Source organism: Belonocnema kinseyi, chromosome 4 (genome assembly GCF_010883055.1).
Source record: "Belonocnema kinseyi isolate 2016_QV_RU_SX_M_011 chromosome 4, B_treatae_v1, whole genome shotgun sequence".
NCBI classification, from domain to species: domain Eukaryota; kingdom Metazoa; phylum Arthropoda; class Insecta; order Hymenoptera; family Cynipidae; genus Belonocnema; species Belonocnema kinseyi.
Window position 1 is genome coordinate 37741571 of NC_046660.1, and position 14830 is coordinate 37756400.

At 27.6% G+C, this 14830-nt stretch overlaps 1 protein-coding gene across 1 annotated transcript in view; it reads right to left on the reverse strand.

Annotated features, from left to right (window-relative positions):
• Positions 1-1087: 1087 nt before the first annotated feature.
• The window catches only part of LOC117170838, an 86079-nt gene continuing 72336 nt past the window's right edge, over positions 1088-14830 (reverse strand). Inside the window, exons 3-9 of the mRNA XM_033357882.1 lie at positions 7303-7482; positions 6924-7165; positions 3439-3660; positions 2201-2362; positions 1921-2124; positions 1379-1394; positions 1088-1266 (exon numbers count right to left, since the gene is read on the reverse strand). Of these exons, the coding sequence (XP_033213773.1) occupies positions 1088-1266; positions 1379-1394; positions 1921-2124; positions 2201-2362; positions 3439-3660; positions 6924-7165; positions 7303-7482 (1205 nt within the window). The remainder of the gene's footprint in view (positions 1267-1378; positions 1395-1920; positions 2125-2200; positions 2363-3438; positions 3661-6923; positions 7166-7302; positions 7483-14830) is intronic.

The following is a 14830-nucleotide window of genomic DNA, read 5'->3' on the forward strand; positions in this document are numbered from 1 at the left end:
TATATATGTATATTGAGAGGTTCTGTAAGCCCCACGAAGAATAAACAATCCTATTTCCCACAAAAAAATACATTTTTGTAAATTTTATTCAGAATCCTATTAAATGTAAATTTTCCTCGTAAAAGTTACTCAGCGCCTTTATGTTTAAATAAATATATTAATTTTAATATTTATTATTTATTCTTAACTAAACATTCAAAGAAAAGGTAACTATTTGAAAAATCTGCATCTATCCAGCATTACTATAGGAAAAAATAAGTATGAATAATATTAATTTGTTTGAGTTAAAAGTTGAAAAATAGTGAAAAATGAAAAAAAAACGCATCTATCTAGACTTACCATAGGAGAGGATATTTATAAACAATAATCTTTTGTTTGAAAAATTATGCCTGTTAAATTACATGAATTATTACTTCGCTTTAAGTGAAATGTGGATAAAAAGTTGAATATCTCTTTGAAAACCGCAACTTTCTAGCATTATTCAAAGAGAATATTATTAAAAATAATGATTAATTGTTTAAATAAATATGTTTGTGAACTTCAATGAATGATTACCTCACTTTAAATGAAAAAGGGACAAAAAGTGACAAATTAAAAAAAAATGCAACTTTTTTTGTTATAAATAATAAAAAACGGTTCAAAAATGTGTCACGTTAAATTAATTAAATTAAATTAAATCAAATAAAAAATTAAAATACATATTATATAAAGTAATACTTTATTTATTAGAAGCAATTTATATTTAAAAAACTGAGAGAAAAAAAACATTATTCGCCCTAAAAATGAGCAAAATCGAATTTTTTACTTATGGGGTTATTTTGGGCCCCATAATACAGACTTATGGGGGTGATATTTAAAAAATAACTCTTTATTTGCTATTTATGGCTAATTGTGAAGACAAGTGTTAAGTTTTAACTTGAATCACCTAATATTGACGATTCTGCATAAACTTTACAAAAACGTATTTTTTTCTTGTTGGAGATGCGTGTTAAACTTTATGTAGCTTGCGGAACCTCTAAATATTATTTAAAAAAACAATTTTTCTTTGCATTCCAATCGTGTTTCAAGTCTCTTGCAGCATATCATTTCAATTTATGTATCGATTCCCAACGCGAATCTCGTTTAGAGTTTCGTGTAGAATTTCATGTAGAATTTCGCCTTTATTCTCGTCTCGAATCGTGACTCGAGTTTCGTGCAGAATCTTGCTTTGAATCATGTCTCGAATTTCACATTGAATCTTAACTTGAGCAAAATTGAGGCCGATATCTATGGAAATTTCATAAAAAAATGTATACCGCCTATTAAACACCCGCCCCCAGCCCTTTTAAGTCAGCATTTTCTCTTCAATTTTTTTTGATAAACATCTAAAATAAATTACAAAACGCAGAAACATCCTATTTATATAGTTTACTCGTACAGTCCTCTGATTTATTTGAGAATTTCAAAATGGTGTCAAAAGTAACATAATTTTCAAAAATAATTTAAAATCTTAAAATTCATCGAAACTTGTTAAAATACTCTATATTTTGTATAATATCTTGAAATTGTTAAAATCCCTTAAATCTCAATGTTTTAAAAAATTCCTTTAAAAATGTTTAAATCAATACAATCGTGTGAAACCGCAGAAGATCCCAAAAAATCTTCAGAGGTTTCTAAAAAATTCTTTTAATTCATTTAACCCCTAAAGATCTCTAGAAATTTATTCAAATTCTCCAAAATCCCTTAAAATCTTTCAAATCCTTTGATATCTTTGATATCCTTTTAAGATCCCTTGAAATTTCTGCAATCTTAAAATTTCTTGGAACCTTGTAAAATATCTGAAAATTGTTCAAATTCCTTGAAATCAATTTAAATTTTAAAAGTTCTTCGGCATCATATAGAATCGCGAAGGTCTGTTAAAATTATTATATTTTTACGTACCATGTAACTTCCAAAGTAGTACATCATATCTGTTCGAGTCACTTTTACGAAAGGATTGTTAATGTTTATGAAGTAGTATGCCAGAATCGAAAATGGTTCTATATAGGATATTTCGAAGTTTAAAGTTTTCATGATATCCATTTCGCATCTGTAGAGTTGCTCTTCATCATATTCATGTTTAGCGAAAGATAGAAGTGCTTCTGCCTGTTAAAGATAAAACAAATAATGTATTTCATTTTAATCATTATTGCAATTAGGATATGAATATTATTCAACATACAGATGGAATATTTGAAAGAATGTGCAATCGTTTTAGAGTAATCCACAAAGCAGTTAAAGCCACTAACTGCAATTGGTCAATTTCTATTCTTTTTGAGTCCAACATGTCATCAAAAATTCTGACCGTTTGGTAAAGTATAAAAGATGGGTAGCTACAATACGCCTGTGAAACAAATAAAAACTAAATTAAATTTAAGAAAAAAATTAGTGAACTTACGTGATACACGTCTACAAAAAGGGTTACGTAATATATTAAGGCTATGTGATGAGTGGGTCACGTGACCAGATTCCTACCTTACAGCCACTTTTTTTATTTCCCAACTTATTATCACTCCAAACGCCACATCGAGTTGAAAATTTGGTATCCAAAACAAGAAGCACTAAAAATGGTGGGTCTGGTCCTGAGTTTGTGTAATTATGAAAAAAGATTTTTGTTGTAAATAGTTTGTTGTTGCTCTTTTCATAATTATTAAAATTTAGGACCAGACCCACCTTTCTTAGTGCTTCTTATTTATTATCTCAAATTTTTAACTTGATGTGGCGCGTCGTGTGAAAATAAGTTGGGAAATAAAAAAAGTGAGGGTAAGGTAGGAATCTAGTCACGTGACCCAATCGTCACATGGCCTTAAGTCGTTAAAATCTCCCTATTACGCCCCCTTTCCCTTCTTCGCCCTAAATCTCGTTTTAAATCTCGCCTCGAATCTCTACACGAATATAATCTCGTCCCGTCTCTAATCTCGTATTAAATATTATTTACAATCTTGTCTTGAATTTAGTCTCGAATCTGGTCTTGCATCTCGACTTCAATCTTGCCTCGAGACTCGTGTAGAACCTTAACTGGAATCGTATCTCGATTCTTGTCTCGAATCATGTCTTTAACCTCGTCTCGTCTTGAATCGTGTCTCGAGATTTCTAAAATATCTCAACTCGAATCGTATTTCGAATCCCGTATCGACTATGGGCTTCAATCTGATCTCGTATCTCGTCTCGTCTAATATCGTGTCTAGAGTTTTGTGTTGAATTTCGCCTCGAATATCGTCTTGAATCTCAAGTCTCCGGAAAAATTACGAGGGAAGGATGGAAACCCGACCGATACTATAAGGTTTTCTGCCCGGGGCTACGAAACCCTAGAAATAAATATGAACAATAGGGTGGTCCAAAAAAGGCTTTTCTTGAAATTTAAAAACGTTGGTGATTGGTTTTTAACATAAGTCATTTAAGATTAGGAAAAAAACGTACTGTTACTCTAATTAAGAAGGAAATCACTTTACGCCTCTGTCCAGGAGTTACATTTTTTGTTAAAAACTTTGCAGATAATTTGTGAGATCGTTCCAATTCCAGTTGGAAATCCATAAAATCTTCCATGTACTCCAAATTGTAAATCAATTCAGGCGGTGAATTGTCGACTAGAGTTGCTGCGTATTTTTCATCAATAGCACTTTTCTTGTGATGGACTTTGATCTGAAAAAATATCAGTGATACAATACAACCTTTTTTAATCAAATTTTTTTTTTAAAATAAATATTTCTTGAAAAATGATTTCACATGAGATGAGGCAGTCAGATTGTTGATGTCTCGGAATTGTTTGAGGTAACAAGGGGGGGGGGGGGGGGGGGGGGGGGGGGGGTGGTCCGTGGAAGTAACTTAATAAGTTTGAAAATCACTTTCACATTTCAGACTTCATAATTTTTTTATATTCCCCTCTTTTCTCCCTTTTTTAAAAATAATACTTTTTTTTCACCTGTTTTCCAGAAACTCCCACTTTTTCACATTTTTTTGCCTAAATGCGAACTGAATAATACAACCCAATAAAAAAGTCTTTTTTTGGTTGAAAAGTCTACAAAATATGTAACTTCCCTTATTGGCTCAAAATTGACATTTTCAATTAAAAACTGGCCTTTTCCAGTTGAAAATATAACTATTTTGTTAAAAATGTGTTTTTAAAAAAAAAAAATTTAAGAATGATTTTTTTTTTAATTAAAAATTTAACTTCCGTTATTGGCTCAAGATTGATATTTTCAATTGCAAATTGGTCTTTACCAGTTAAAAATTGAACTTTTTGGTTAAAAATTCGTAAGAATTTTTTGAAAATTCATATTTTTTCCGTAACTTCAACTATTTTTTAGTTCGATTAAAATCTTTTTTGATTCGAATATCAAGAAAATTAAACTATTTGTTTAAAATTCATATTTTTGGTTGAAAAATCGACTATTTGATTGAGAATATAACTAGTTTTATGAAAACACTTTAACATTGACATATTTTGTTGAAAATTCCTGTTTTTGGTTGAAAATTTGACAATGGGCTTAAAAATTCATCTTTTTTTCTTGCAAGTTCAATTACTTTCTTAAAATGTTAAGACTTCGTTTAAACTGATTCAATTTCGTTAAAAATTTATTTTTTGAAGATTTACATCTTTCGTGGAAAATATAACTTTTTTTAAAGCTGTTTTTTTGTTGCTAAAAAAATAATTTTTCCAACTGACAATTTGACGATTTTAGTTAAAAAAATAATTTTTTAGATGAAAATTTAACTACATAATTTAAAATGGATTTTTTTTGTTATTGAAAATTCATCGATTTGACTTGGATATTCATCATTTATGGTAGAAACGTCATTTACCTTAATTGAAAATTAACCTTAAATTGAAAATTCAACTACAGTGAAACCCTTTAATAGCCCTCCCTTCTATAGACCTTCCGAGAATTGTCGCCGCGCCGCATGTAGGAGTAATAGGAACTGCGCGGGTTGCGCGGGATTTTCGGTTGTCACTCAGGCGCGAATAAATAAAAGCGGAGCGGGCTATAATGAGTTAGTTCCCACCCAACTTCAGCCTCAAAATCAGCGCTATAGAAGAGTTTCATTGTATTATCAAAAAATTCGTCTTCTTGGCCTGAAAATGAAACTATTTCGTGAAACTTTGTTTCTTATTCGAAACTCGAAAATACAATTATTAAACTATAAAATTCCCAAAATTTTAATTTACTAACAAAATAAAACTATCGAAGATAATTAATAACGAAATTTAAATATTAATATTAAAGAAACTGGGAAAATTTTAAAAAATTTATATTTTCGTAACTTTGAAACCGTAGTTCCAAAATTCAGAAATTTCAACTTTACTAATTACGTAAATTATTGAAACTCGAAAATTTACGAAATTTCTAAATACTCCAATTTAAAATTTCCTGAAATTTCAATATAATAAAAAAAAACTTTTTTGAACAAAATTAATGTCGATACCATCTCGAATTTAATATGAAATATTTCTGATACTTAAGATTTTAAGCCGAAATGTTTAGAATTTTCAACAAAATAGTTGAATTTTCAAAAAAACAAAATTTTATATTAAACGAGATGCATTTTTTCGAAGACGAATAGTTGAATTCTCAACTAAAAGGAGGAATTTTCAACAAACAAGATTAATTTGTTAACCAAAAAGACGAATTTTCAACAAAATACATGAATTTCCTACTAAATAGTTGAATTTTCATCTTATAAATGATAAATTTTCGACCAAAAATTAAATTTTCAAACATAGAAATTGATTTTCAACAAAAATATTAAATTTTCAACGAAAGTGGCGAATCTTAAAAAAAATGGAATTAAAATAAGGTGTTTATCTTTTAAGCGTGCAGATTAATTTTCAACAAAAACAGATGAAGTTTAGACAAAGTAATTAAATTCTTGGAAACCAAAAAATGAATTTTTCACAAAGAAGATTAATTTTCTGCCAATAAAAACGAATTAGCAAAAAACTACATCAATTTTCAACAAAATTGTTGAAATTTGAAGCCAAAAAGTTCAGCTATCTACAAAGCAGTTGAATTTTTCACAAGAATTTAGTTCCAAGTATTTGATTTTTTAACCAAAACATATGCATTCTCAACGAAACATGCGATAGATGATATTTTGATCAAAAAAGATTTTAATTTTAAATGAAAGATAGTTCAATTTAACCAAAAAAGACGAATTTAATATAATAATAAATTCTCAACCAAAAACAGAATAGTTATGTTCTTAGTTTAAAAAAATTCATTCTCAATCAAAAAATAATTTTTAACAAAATTGTCAAAAAGCAAAAAAGAAGAAGATTAATTTTCTAAAAAGGGAATAGTTAAATTTTTAAGCAAGGAGATGAATTTTCAACAACAACAAAAATGCATTTTTGACTAAATAGTTGCATCTACAACCAAAATCAGTTGGATTTTCTTATTGGGTTTATTTAAAAAGTTTCTTGAAAACAGGGGAAAAAAGAATTCTTTTCAAAAGGGGTACCCTTCGACTCCTGAAAACAGGTAACGCAGTTTATCGACCACCCCTTATTATAAATTTAAAAAACCTCAAAGGTGAACTTCTTGACAAAATTCACTTTTTAGCGTTTTTTTTACAAATTTATATCATGTGAATAATGTTTAAAAAATTTTTCAAGTTCATTAGAGAATTCAAGATACTCTAGATTGTATCACAAGCTATCGCAAATAAAATAAAATTATATCAATTTGTTCCTAAGATACAAAATTTTAAACGAATTTGTTCATAATTCACCTGAACGTTCAAAATAATATGAAAGACATTTGTCAGTGAAAAACAAAAAATGCGTTTTTCATATTTTATCTTGGAAAACTATATATTTACACCCAAGCTATTCCGTGACATAACCCGAATCAGATTGCCTGATTTCGTATAAAAATCGGTCCTAATTACTTTTTTTTTTATCAAACCTTGTTTAAAATCGGTGGTAAATTTAAAGCCTGCTCTACGGGTGTGGTGGTATTTTCTGTATTTGAGGCAGTATTCACAAGATTTTGAACTCGAGGATGTTTTGCTTTTTTTAATTCATTTTGAGGCGGTTTAATTATTTTCACTCTTTTTTCGACTCTAGTATACTCTACAATCTTTGCTTTTTGAATATGAAGCTTTTCAGCTTTGGGTATACCTGTACGATTTTTCGAACAAGAAGCATCTGTTGACAGAATGATATTCATGATACAATTATAAATATTTACAATGATATATTCATTGAACTGTATTTTTAATTAATTAATTAATTTTGAGAGATGAATTTATAAACAAATCCTATTATTTTTTATTTTCACAAACCTTGTCCCGTTATATCTTCATTACTTCTGAAGATTTCAAAATCAGCTTTTGAAAATAAATCCGCATTTTGAACACCATGAGAATTTGTTGAACTTTCGGTATTTTCAGAAAGGTGCCTTTTTGGAGGTACAAGCTCCTTCAAATCCCAATGGTTAATCAAGTGCTGAATTTTTACCGAATCTGAAAAGAAGTAATACAAATTTAATTTTAAGAGAAAATCTTAATAAGTTAAGTTAAGCTAAGTTAAGTTAAGAGAAAATTTAAACTGAAAATGATTCGTTAATAATAAAGGCAATAATTTGCTGTTTAACTTTTCGACTAAATGTTTAAATAATAACAAAAGGATTCATAATCACTTGATAATATTTATTTCTGAACATTTCTATTGATAAGGAGAACATTTTAATTGTGAGTATTTTCTATTATTAGTAAATTAAAATTATGTTTTTAATATTTTGCTACAGCATGATAATTTTAAAACTTCTTCACACTTTCAATAAAGTGAAAAAACGACTTTAAGGGCAGAACTTTAGAATATCTTAATTATTATTAAGACTTTGATTTTGATGCATTTTTAAAAGTATTTTTTAGGATTCAAAAAAAGTTAGGAAAACTCTTACTTACCTCAAAATATATTTCAAAGTTTTAGAAGCTTTAAAAAGACTCGAAAACAGGGACTTTTGAAAAATCGCCAAAAATAAAATTTCCGACACTGTAAAATTCCCGAATTATAAAATTTTTGAATAATAAAATTCCTAAATTATAAAACTTCGGAATAATAAAACTTTCGAATTAGGAAATTGCCGAATATTAAAATTACCTAATAATATAATTCCCGACAGAAAATTGCTGAATTATAAAATATTCGAACTAGAAAATTTACGAATTTAAACAATTAAAACGTTTTTACAAATATTATTGATTAATAATAGAATAATCAAGTATATGTATAGAAAATTATCTTATTTGTATAGAAATTAAAAACTATTGGTTGGATTTAAAATAAAAATAAATGAAAAAATTGATTAATTTTAAATTAAATCATTTTTCAGTTATCGTAATTTACTGTTATTAAAATATTTTATTATTGCCTTTCTCAATTAATAAATAATATTTATAAAAGCAATTTATTAATTGGGGAATTTTCTAATTCGGAAATTTTCTTTCGGGAATTTTCGAATTCAGCAATACTATAAACTGTTGGGAATTTTATGATTTGGGTATTTTCCAATTTTCCAACGATAATATTATAAATTGTTTAGGAGTTTTATACCTTTGAAATTTTATAATTCGAGAATTTTATGAGTAGGGAATTTTCCAACTCGGAAAATTTTCATTCGGGAATTTTATCAATCGAAAATTTTCGAATTCAGTAATACTATAAACTGTTGGGAATTTTATTATTCGGGAATTTTCCAATTTTCCAATGGTATATTATAAATTGTTGAGGTTTTTTAATTTTTGGGAATTTTATTATTAGGAAATTTTCCAATTTGGGAATTTTACATTGTCGGGAATTTTATTTTTCGGGAGTTTGAAATGTTTTAAGGTAATACAATTTTTTTGTTACGATTCCAGACAGAAATTTAAATTGATTTTTCATTTTACAAACATTATTTTAAGAAAAAAATATTTTAAATATTTAAAAACAGTTCCAAGGATTTCCTAAGACTTTGGAAAAAATGTAGAAGATTATAAAGCAAAATATTTTAAATTTGCAATATTAGACAATTTCAGACAAAATTCCAATATCTTTAAGAGATATTGAAAAGTTTTAAAAAGATGGAAACATAATTTTAAACTCAAAAAGATTTTGAGAAATTCGAAAGAAAATGCAGTTTTTCAAGATTAACCGCACAAAATTAAGAAGCTTCTTAGGAATTTTGATATTTTTCTTAAGAATTATGGGGAAATTTAAAACAATTTTTATTTTACACTATTTTTGTTAAGACAATATTTAAAAATATTAAAAAATTCTACATGAGATTTCCAAAATTGTCAAAAACGTATTTCAAAGATTTTAAGACAATTTTAGGAAAAATTCTAGTCAGTTTAAGAGTTATTAAGGAATTTTAAAAGTTTTGAATAGATTAAAAATATTTTAAAACTTGAAAAGATTTCTGGAAATTTATAAAATATTTCTATATTTTTTCCCCAGACTTTAGAAAGTCCTAAATATCTTTTGAAGTAACTCAAGAAACTTGTTTGAAAAATATGAAATCTTCAAAAAGCCTTTTGAATTTTCTCGAGAAACGTAGGAAAATTATCTTATATAACCTTAATATAAAAATTTTTTTTAAAAAGTCAATATAATTTTTTATTTTTCATTAAAAAATATTATTTTTCCGTTCAAATTATCAATGGCCCAAAAGTTTTTTCTTCTTGCCTGAAAAATCTTTTTTGGTTAAAAATATGATTTCTAGAGACTATTTAAAATTTGGTTATTTATTAAAAACAAGAGCAAGAATTTCTGCACTATAAATTTTGCAAATAAAAATTTCAAAATAAGTAGTTTTATCTCATGACAAAATTTGTTTTTAAATGCTTCTAAACATTATTGATGAAAGAGAACATTTAAATTTTAAATAATTTTAATCTTGGGAAATAATTCTGTTCTTGTCACTTTGCTACTACACTACACTTTGTAAACTTTTTCACACTTTCAAAGAGATAAGAAATATGGCATTGAGAACAAAAACGTAGAATATTTTAATTATTATTAAGGCTTTGAAAATTTGTAGGGAAACTGAAATGTTTCGAAACATATTTAGAAGTTATATAAATTTTGAAATGTTCCATAGAAAAACCTTTTTCTTCAGAAAAATGTAAGGTAAGATTAAGATATTTAAAAATTAAATCTTGTAACGATTTCCCATTTTTTGTTTGAATGTAGATTTTATTTTGGAAAATAATTTTTAATAAACTAATAAAAAGGATTTTAAAACATTTCAAAAGATTAAAAAGAATCTGTAAGATTTCAGGGCATTTTTTTATTGAAAAAAAATGTAGGAAAAGTTCGACAAATTTCAAAGGATATTCAGAAAAATTTTGTTGTTAACATTCTAAATAAAAACATAAAGGTATTGTTTTGGGATTGATCAAAAGGGTAATTCATCATTAAAAAAAAATGAGTTCTCAAAAATATTTGTACAAAAATGCATTGTAGGCCTTTTTTCGTTGAATTTGATTACATATCGCCTGAAATTTGTTCGAATCCACAAAAAAATTAATCAATTTTTTTGTTTTGAAGAAAATGATATTCAGAGGTGGCGCAAGCCCCATGAATTTTATAACGCATTTCTCAAAAGAAAAAGGACGCTTTTGTAAATTTTATTCTGAATCGTCAATATTGGCTGAATCAGGTTGAAACTCAACAGTTTTCTTCACAAATAGACATAGAATACGATTAAAATATTACTTTTTTAAATATCACCCCATAAGTCTGTTTTATAGATTACCAGAAAAACCCCATAAGTGAAAAAATCGGTTTTGCGAATTTTTGGCGCTAATTATGACTTTATGCAGATTTTTAAATGCAAATTGTTTCTAGTACATGAAATAATACTTTTCACTAATGATTGAATGTTTACATAAGTTTTTTAAACAATGTATTATTATTTTTAGCAATTTTCTCTTAGATTAGAAAGTCGCTGTTTTTTCAAAATTTGTCCACTTTTTCTCCAATTTTCAATCAGAGAAGTTAGAAGTTCACTATTGTTAACAATAATATTTGCGTAAAAAATTGATTATTATTGTTATTGTTTTTAATATTATTCTATTTGATTATTGGTATAAGGTTGAGGGTTTTTCTGAAAATTTTAACTATTTGTCTAGATTTCGCTTGAAGCGCCTTAATTATTATTTAAGTTGATCAAAAATAATTGATTGGACAAATTATTATTAGTGATAACTGTCCTCATCTATAATAATGCCAGACATTTGCGGGTTCTTTTTTCTAAAATTTTTAACTTTTTGTCCACTTTTCACTTAGCAAGGTAATAATTAATGCAAGTTAGTGAAAATAGTTGTTTCAACAGTTTATTATTGTTTCTAATTATATCCTCTTAGATAAGGGCTAGAAAGTTGCGGCTTTTTCTGAAATATTTAACTTTACTTTGCCTTTTTAGTTATGTAAAAATTTAAAAATTTCTTACGCTTTGCATAAAACTTCTTGTGTTTGTTTATGGTTTAAGATGGATTTTTTGTTTGAATTAATTTTTAACATTGGGAAAAGAGCAAAAATAAATCACTTAAAAAAGTAGAATGCTATTTCAAAAATGATTCCTGTTGAAGTTCACGTATTATTTGTTCATAACTAAAAATTCAAAGCAAAACTAAAGATTTCAGAAAAACTTCCTAGCATTAATTGAAGAAAATATAGTTATACACAATAATTTATTGTTTAAATAAGCCTGTTTGTTAACTTGCATTAATTATTACCTCACTAACTGAAAAATTGACAAAAAGTTTGAGAGTTCAGAAAGAACTGTAACTTTTTAGCACTTATCGAAGAGAAGATAGTTATAAAAAATTATAATTTGTTCAAACAACGATTTTTGTTAACTTGCATAATCTATTACGTCAATAAGTTTAAATAATTATTTTTTCTTAATGTAATTAATCACTAACTCATAGTAAGTGAAAAATAAACAAATAGTTGTAAATTTAAGAAAAATTACAACATTAGTGGAAATTTTTTGGAAAAACTTCAATTTTCTAGTATTATTAGCAGAGAATATTATTGAAAATAATAATAAATTGTTTGAACTATTATGCCTGTCAACATAAATTAAGAATTACCACACTCTAATTAAAAATTGGACAAAAAGTAAAATTTGTTTAAAAATACGGCAACTATTTATGTTTATTATAAGATAAAATTGCTAAAAACAATAATAAATTGCTTAGGAAATTTATTTAAACATTGCTAAAAACTGGCAACCACTATTTTTTCACTTATGGCTAATTTTGCAGAGAAATGTTAATTTTCAACTCGATTCGGCTAATATTGACGATTCTGAATAAAATTTACAAAATCGACTTTTTTTTCTTATGGAAAATACGTTTAAACTTCATTGAGCTTATGCCATCTATAAATATAATTTTTTCTAAACAAAACAGAAACGGATTTATTTTGTTGTGGATTTCATGAAATTGATTAAAAATGCGGGCAAATTTTTTTGGACTACATTAGCTGATAGTGATTGAAGATATTTTTCGTTTAAAAATAAATTCATCAAAATATATTTTACAGATTTCTAGAAAAATCGATTTGAAAAAAAATGTTTTATGCATCTCATGTTTCGCACTTTATTTTTTCCATATGTCATTGTTTTTGTTAAAAAATTCAAGTTTTATTTCAGAGCTCAATTAAGGCCATGTGAGTGTAACCTTAAAAATGTTGTTTCCATTTTTTTTCAAACCCAACTTATGTTTACACGAAACGCGACATCGAGTTGAAAATTTGGGAAATTAAAGACAAACGTTTCTTAGTGCTTTTTATTTGATTTTCCAAATTTTCAACTCGGTGTTGATATGTGAAATTATATAAAGTCATCTAGGTGACGCCTGGCAGAGCCTCCCCACCACCTTTCGGTCAGCGGGAGGGGGGGGGGGGCAAAATTGTTTAGCAGGGACGAGATTGACTTCCTACAAGTTCGAACAAAATAACTCAAAGGTGAAAGGTCAAAAAGGTCAAAAAAAGGTCAAAAAAATTACATTTTTTTCGTTATTTGAAAGACAATCATTTTTTTTCCCTACAGATGAGAAAATTTAGATCTGGAATTTTATATTATACCCTGAGTAATTAGGGAATTCGGCCAATTTAAGGAATTTTGAGAATTTACATAATTTAGAGAATTTAAGCAATTTTGAGATTTTCATGCATTCAGAGAATGAAAGAAATTAAAAATATTCAAGGAATTCTGAGCATTTCGAATTAGAGTAATTCAGAGAAATCAAGGATTTGAGAAAATTCAAGGAATTCAGCGATTTTCAGGAAATAAGGGAATATGCCAAATTTTTCATTGCTCTAAATATGATACTTAATTACAAAAATTAATTTATCAAGATTTTTGATTTTAAGCTTTCAAATCTGTGAATATGTACTTTAAAAGGCCGTAAACTTGATATTGCAAAATATTTGAGTAATTTAAAATTTACTTTTTAAACGTTCTGATTTTTAGAATGAGTCATTTTTAAGCTGTAAAATTGATTAATTTTCGGTTTTCAGTGATAAGTAGTAAAATTATTTAGTTAAATTCGTAAGCCTAAGAATGAAAATATCTTCACTTTTAAAGTCATTCATCATTTACAGGTTATTTAATACGAAGTGTATCCACTGTCGGTACCGGTAATAAAAAAATTGTCGGTACCGGTAAAAAAAAATTACCGGTACCGACAATTTTTTTTTACCGGTTTTTTCAGAAAGCATATTTCTAGCAAGGTAGCGACAGATCGGGCATATTAACGGAATTCGTGGAATTGATGGAATTCAGGGAATTCATGAAATTCAAGGAATTCCTGCAATTCAGGGAATTAATACAATTCAATGAATTCAAGAAATTTATGCAATTCAGTGAATTCAAGGAATTTATGCAATTCAATGAATTCATGGCATTCAAGGAATTCATGCAATTGGTCGTACTTATACTCGATTGGGGAAAAAGCCAAATAGAAAATTTTTTATTTTGCATAAATGCACTTTCTTAAAATTGTGCTTCGATATGCAGTTACTAGGAAATCCAGAAACGTACTCAAAGATAAGTAATTCATAGCAATTCATTATAATTTTACAATAAAAAGAAAAGAAAAAAGAAATTTTAAACCTACAATCTAAAAATAACGCTGAGATTTTGAACCAGGGGGCGGGAGTAACTCTCTTTTTATTGTAAATTCAAAGATTTAGGCCTAAAATAAACACAAAAAAAAGAGAAAACAAAAACACAAACCCAAGACGACTCTCTCGGCTCCAGTTCTACCTTCCCCCTCTCCCAATCCTCCCTTCATAACTGAAGTTTTTGGTGGGACTGACGTTAGAACTACAATCTCCACCAAAATCTAAAGGTCATGTTTCAGGCGACGAATGGAGACTGGGTGTTTGGAATGCTAGGGGAGTAAATGATCTAAAGGTAAAAGAATTGCGTGAAACTATGAACGTGAAGAAACTAGACATTTTATGTGTTTCTGAAACAAAGAAAAAGGTATGCGAAACCAAAGACATAAAAAACGGCGTGTTGAAAGGCGGATTTGAAATACGGTCAGGAATAGACTGTGAATCACATGGTAAACAAGGAGTAGGTCTGATTTTGAATGAAAGAGCAAAGCAGCATCTCGGAGACCATGGTTTCGTGTCTCCCAGACTGCTGTGGGCTAGAATGAAAGTAGGAAACAGAAGACTACTTATCATAGCATGCTACGCGCCGGATGACAGTGATCCTAGAGAAGTAAAAGACGCCTTCTGGGACACTTTAAATGACACAATAAACATCTGCGAACATGGGGAAAGAATAATTCTACTAGGAGACAT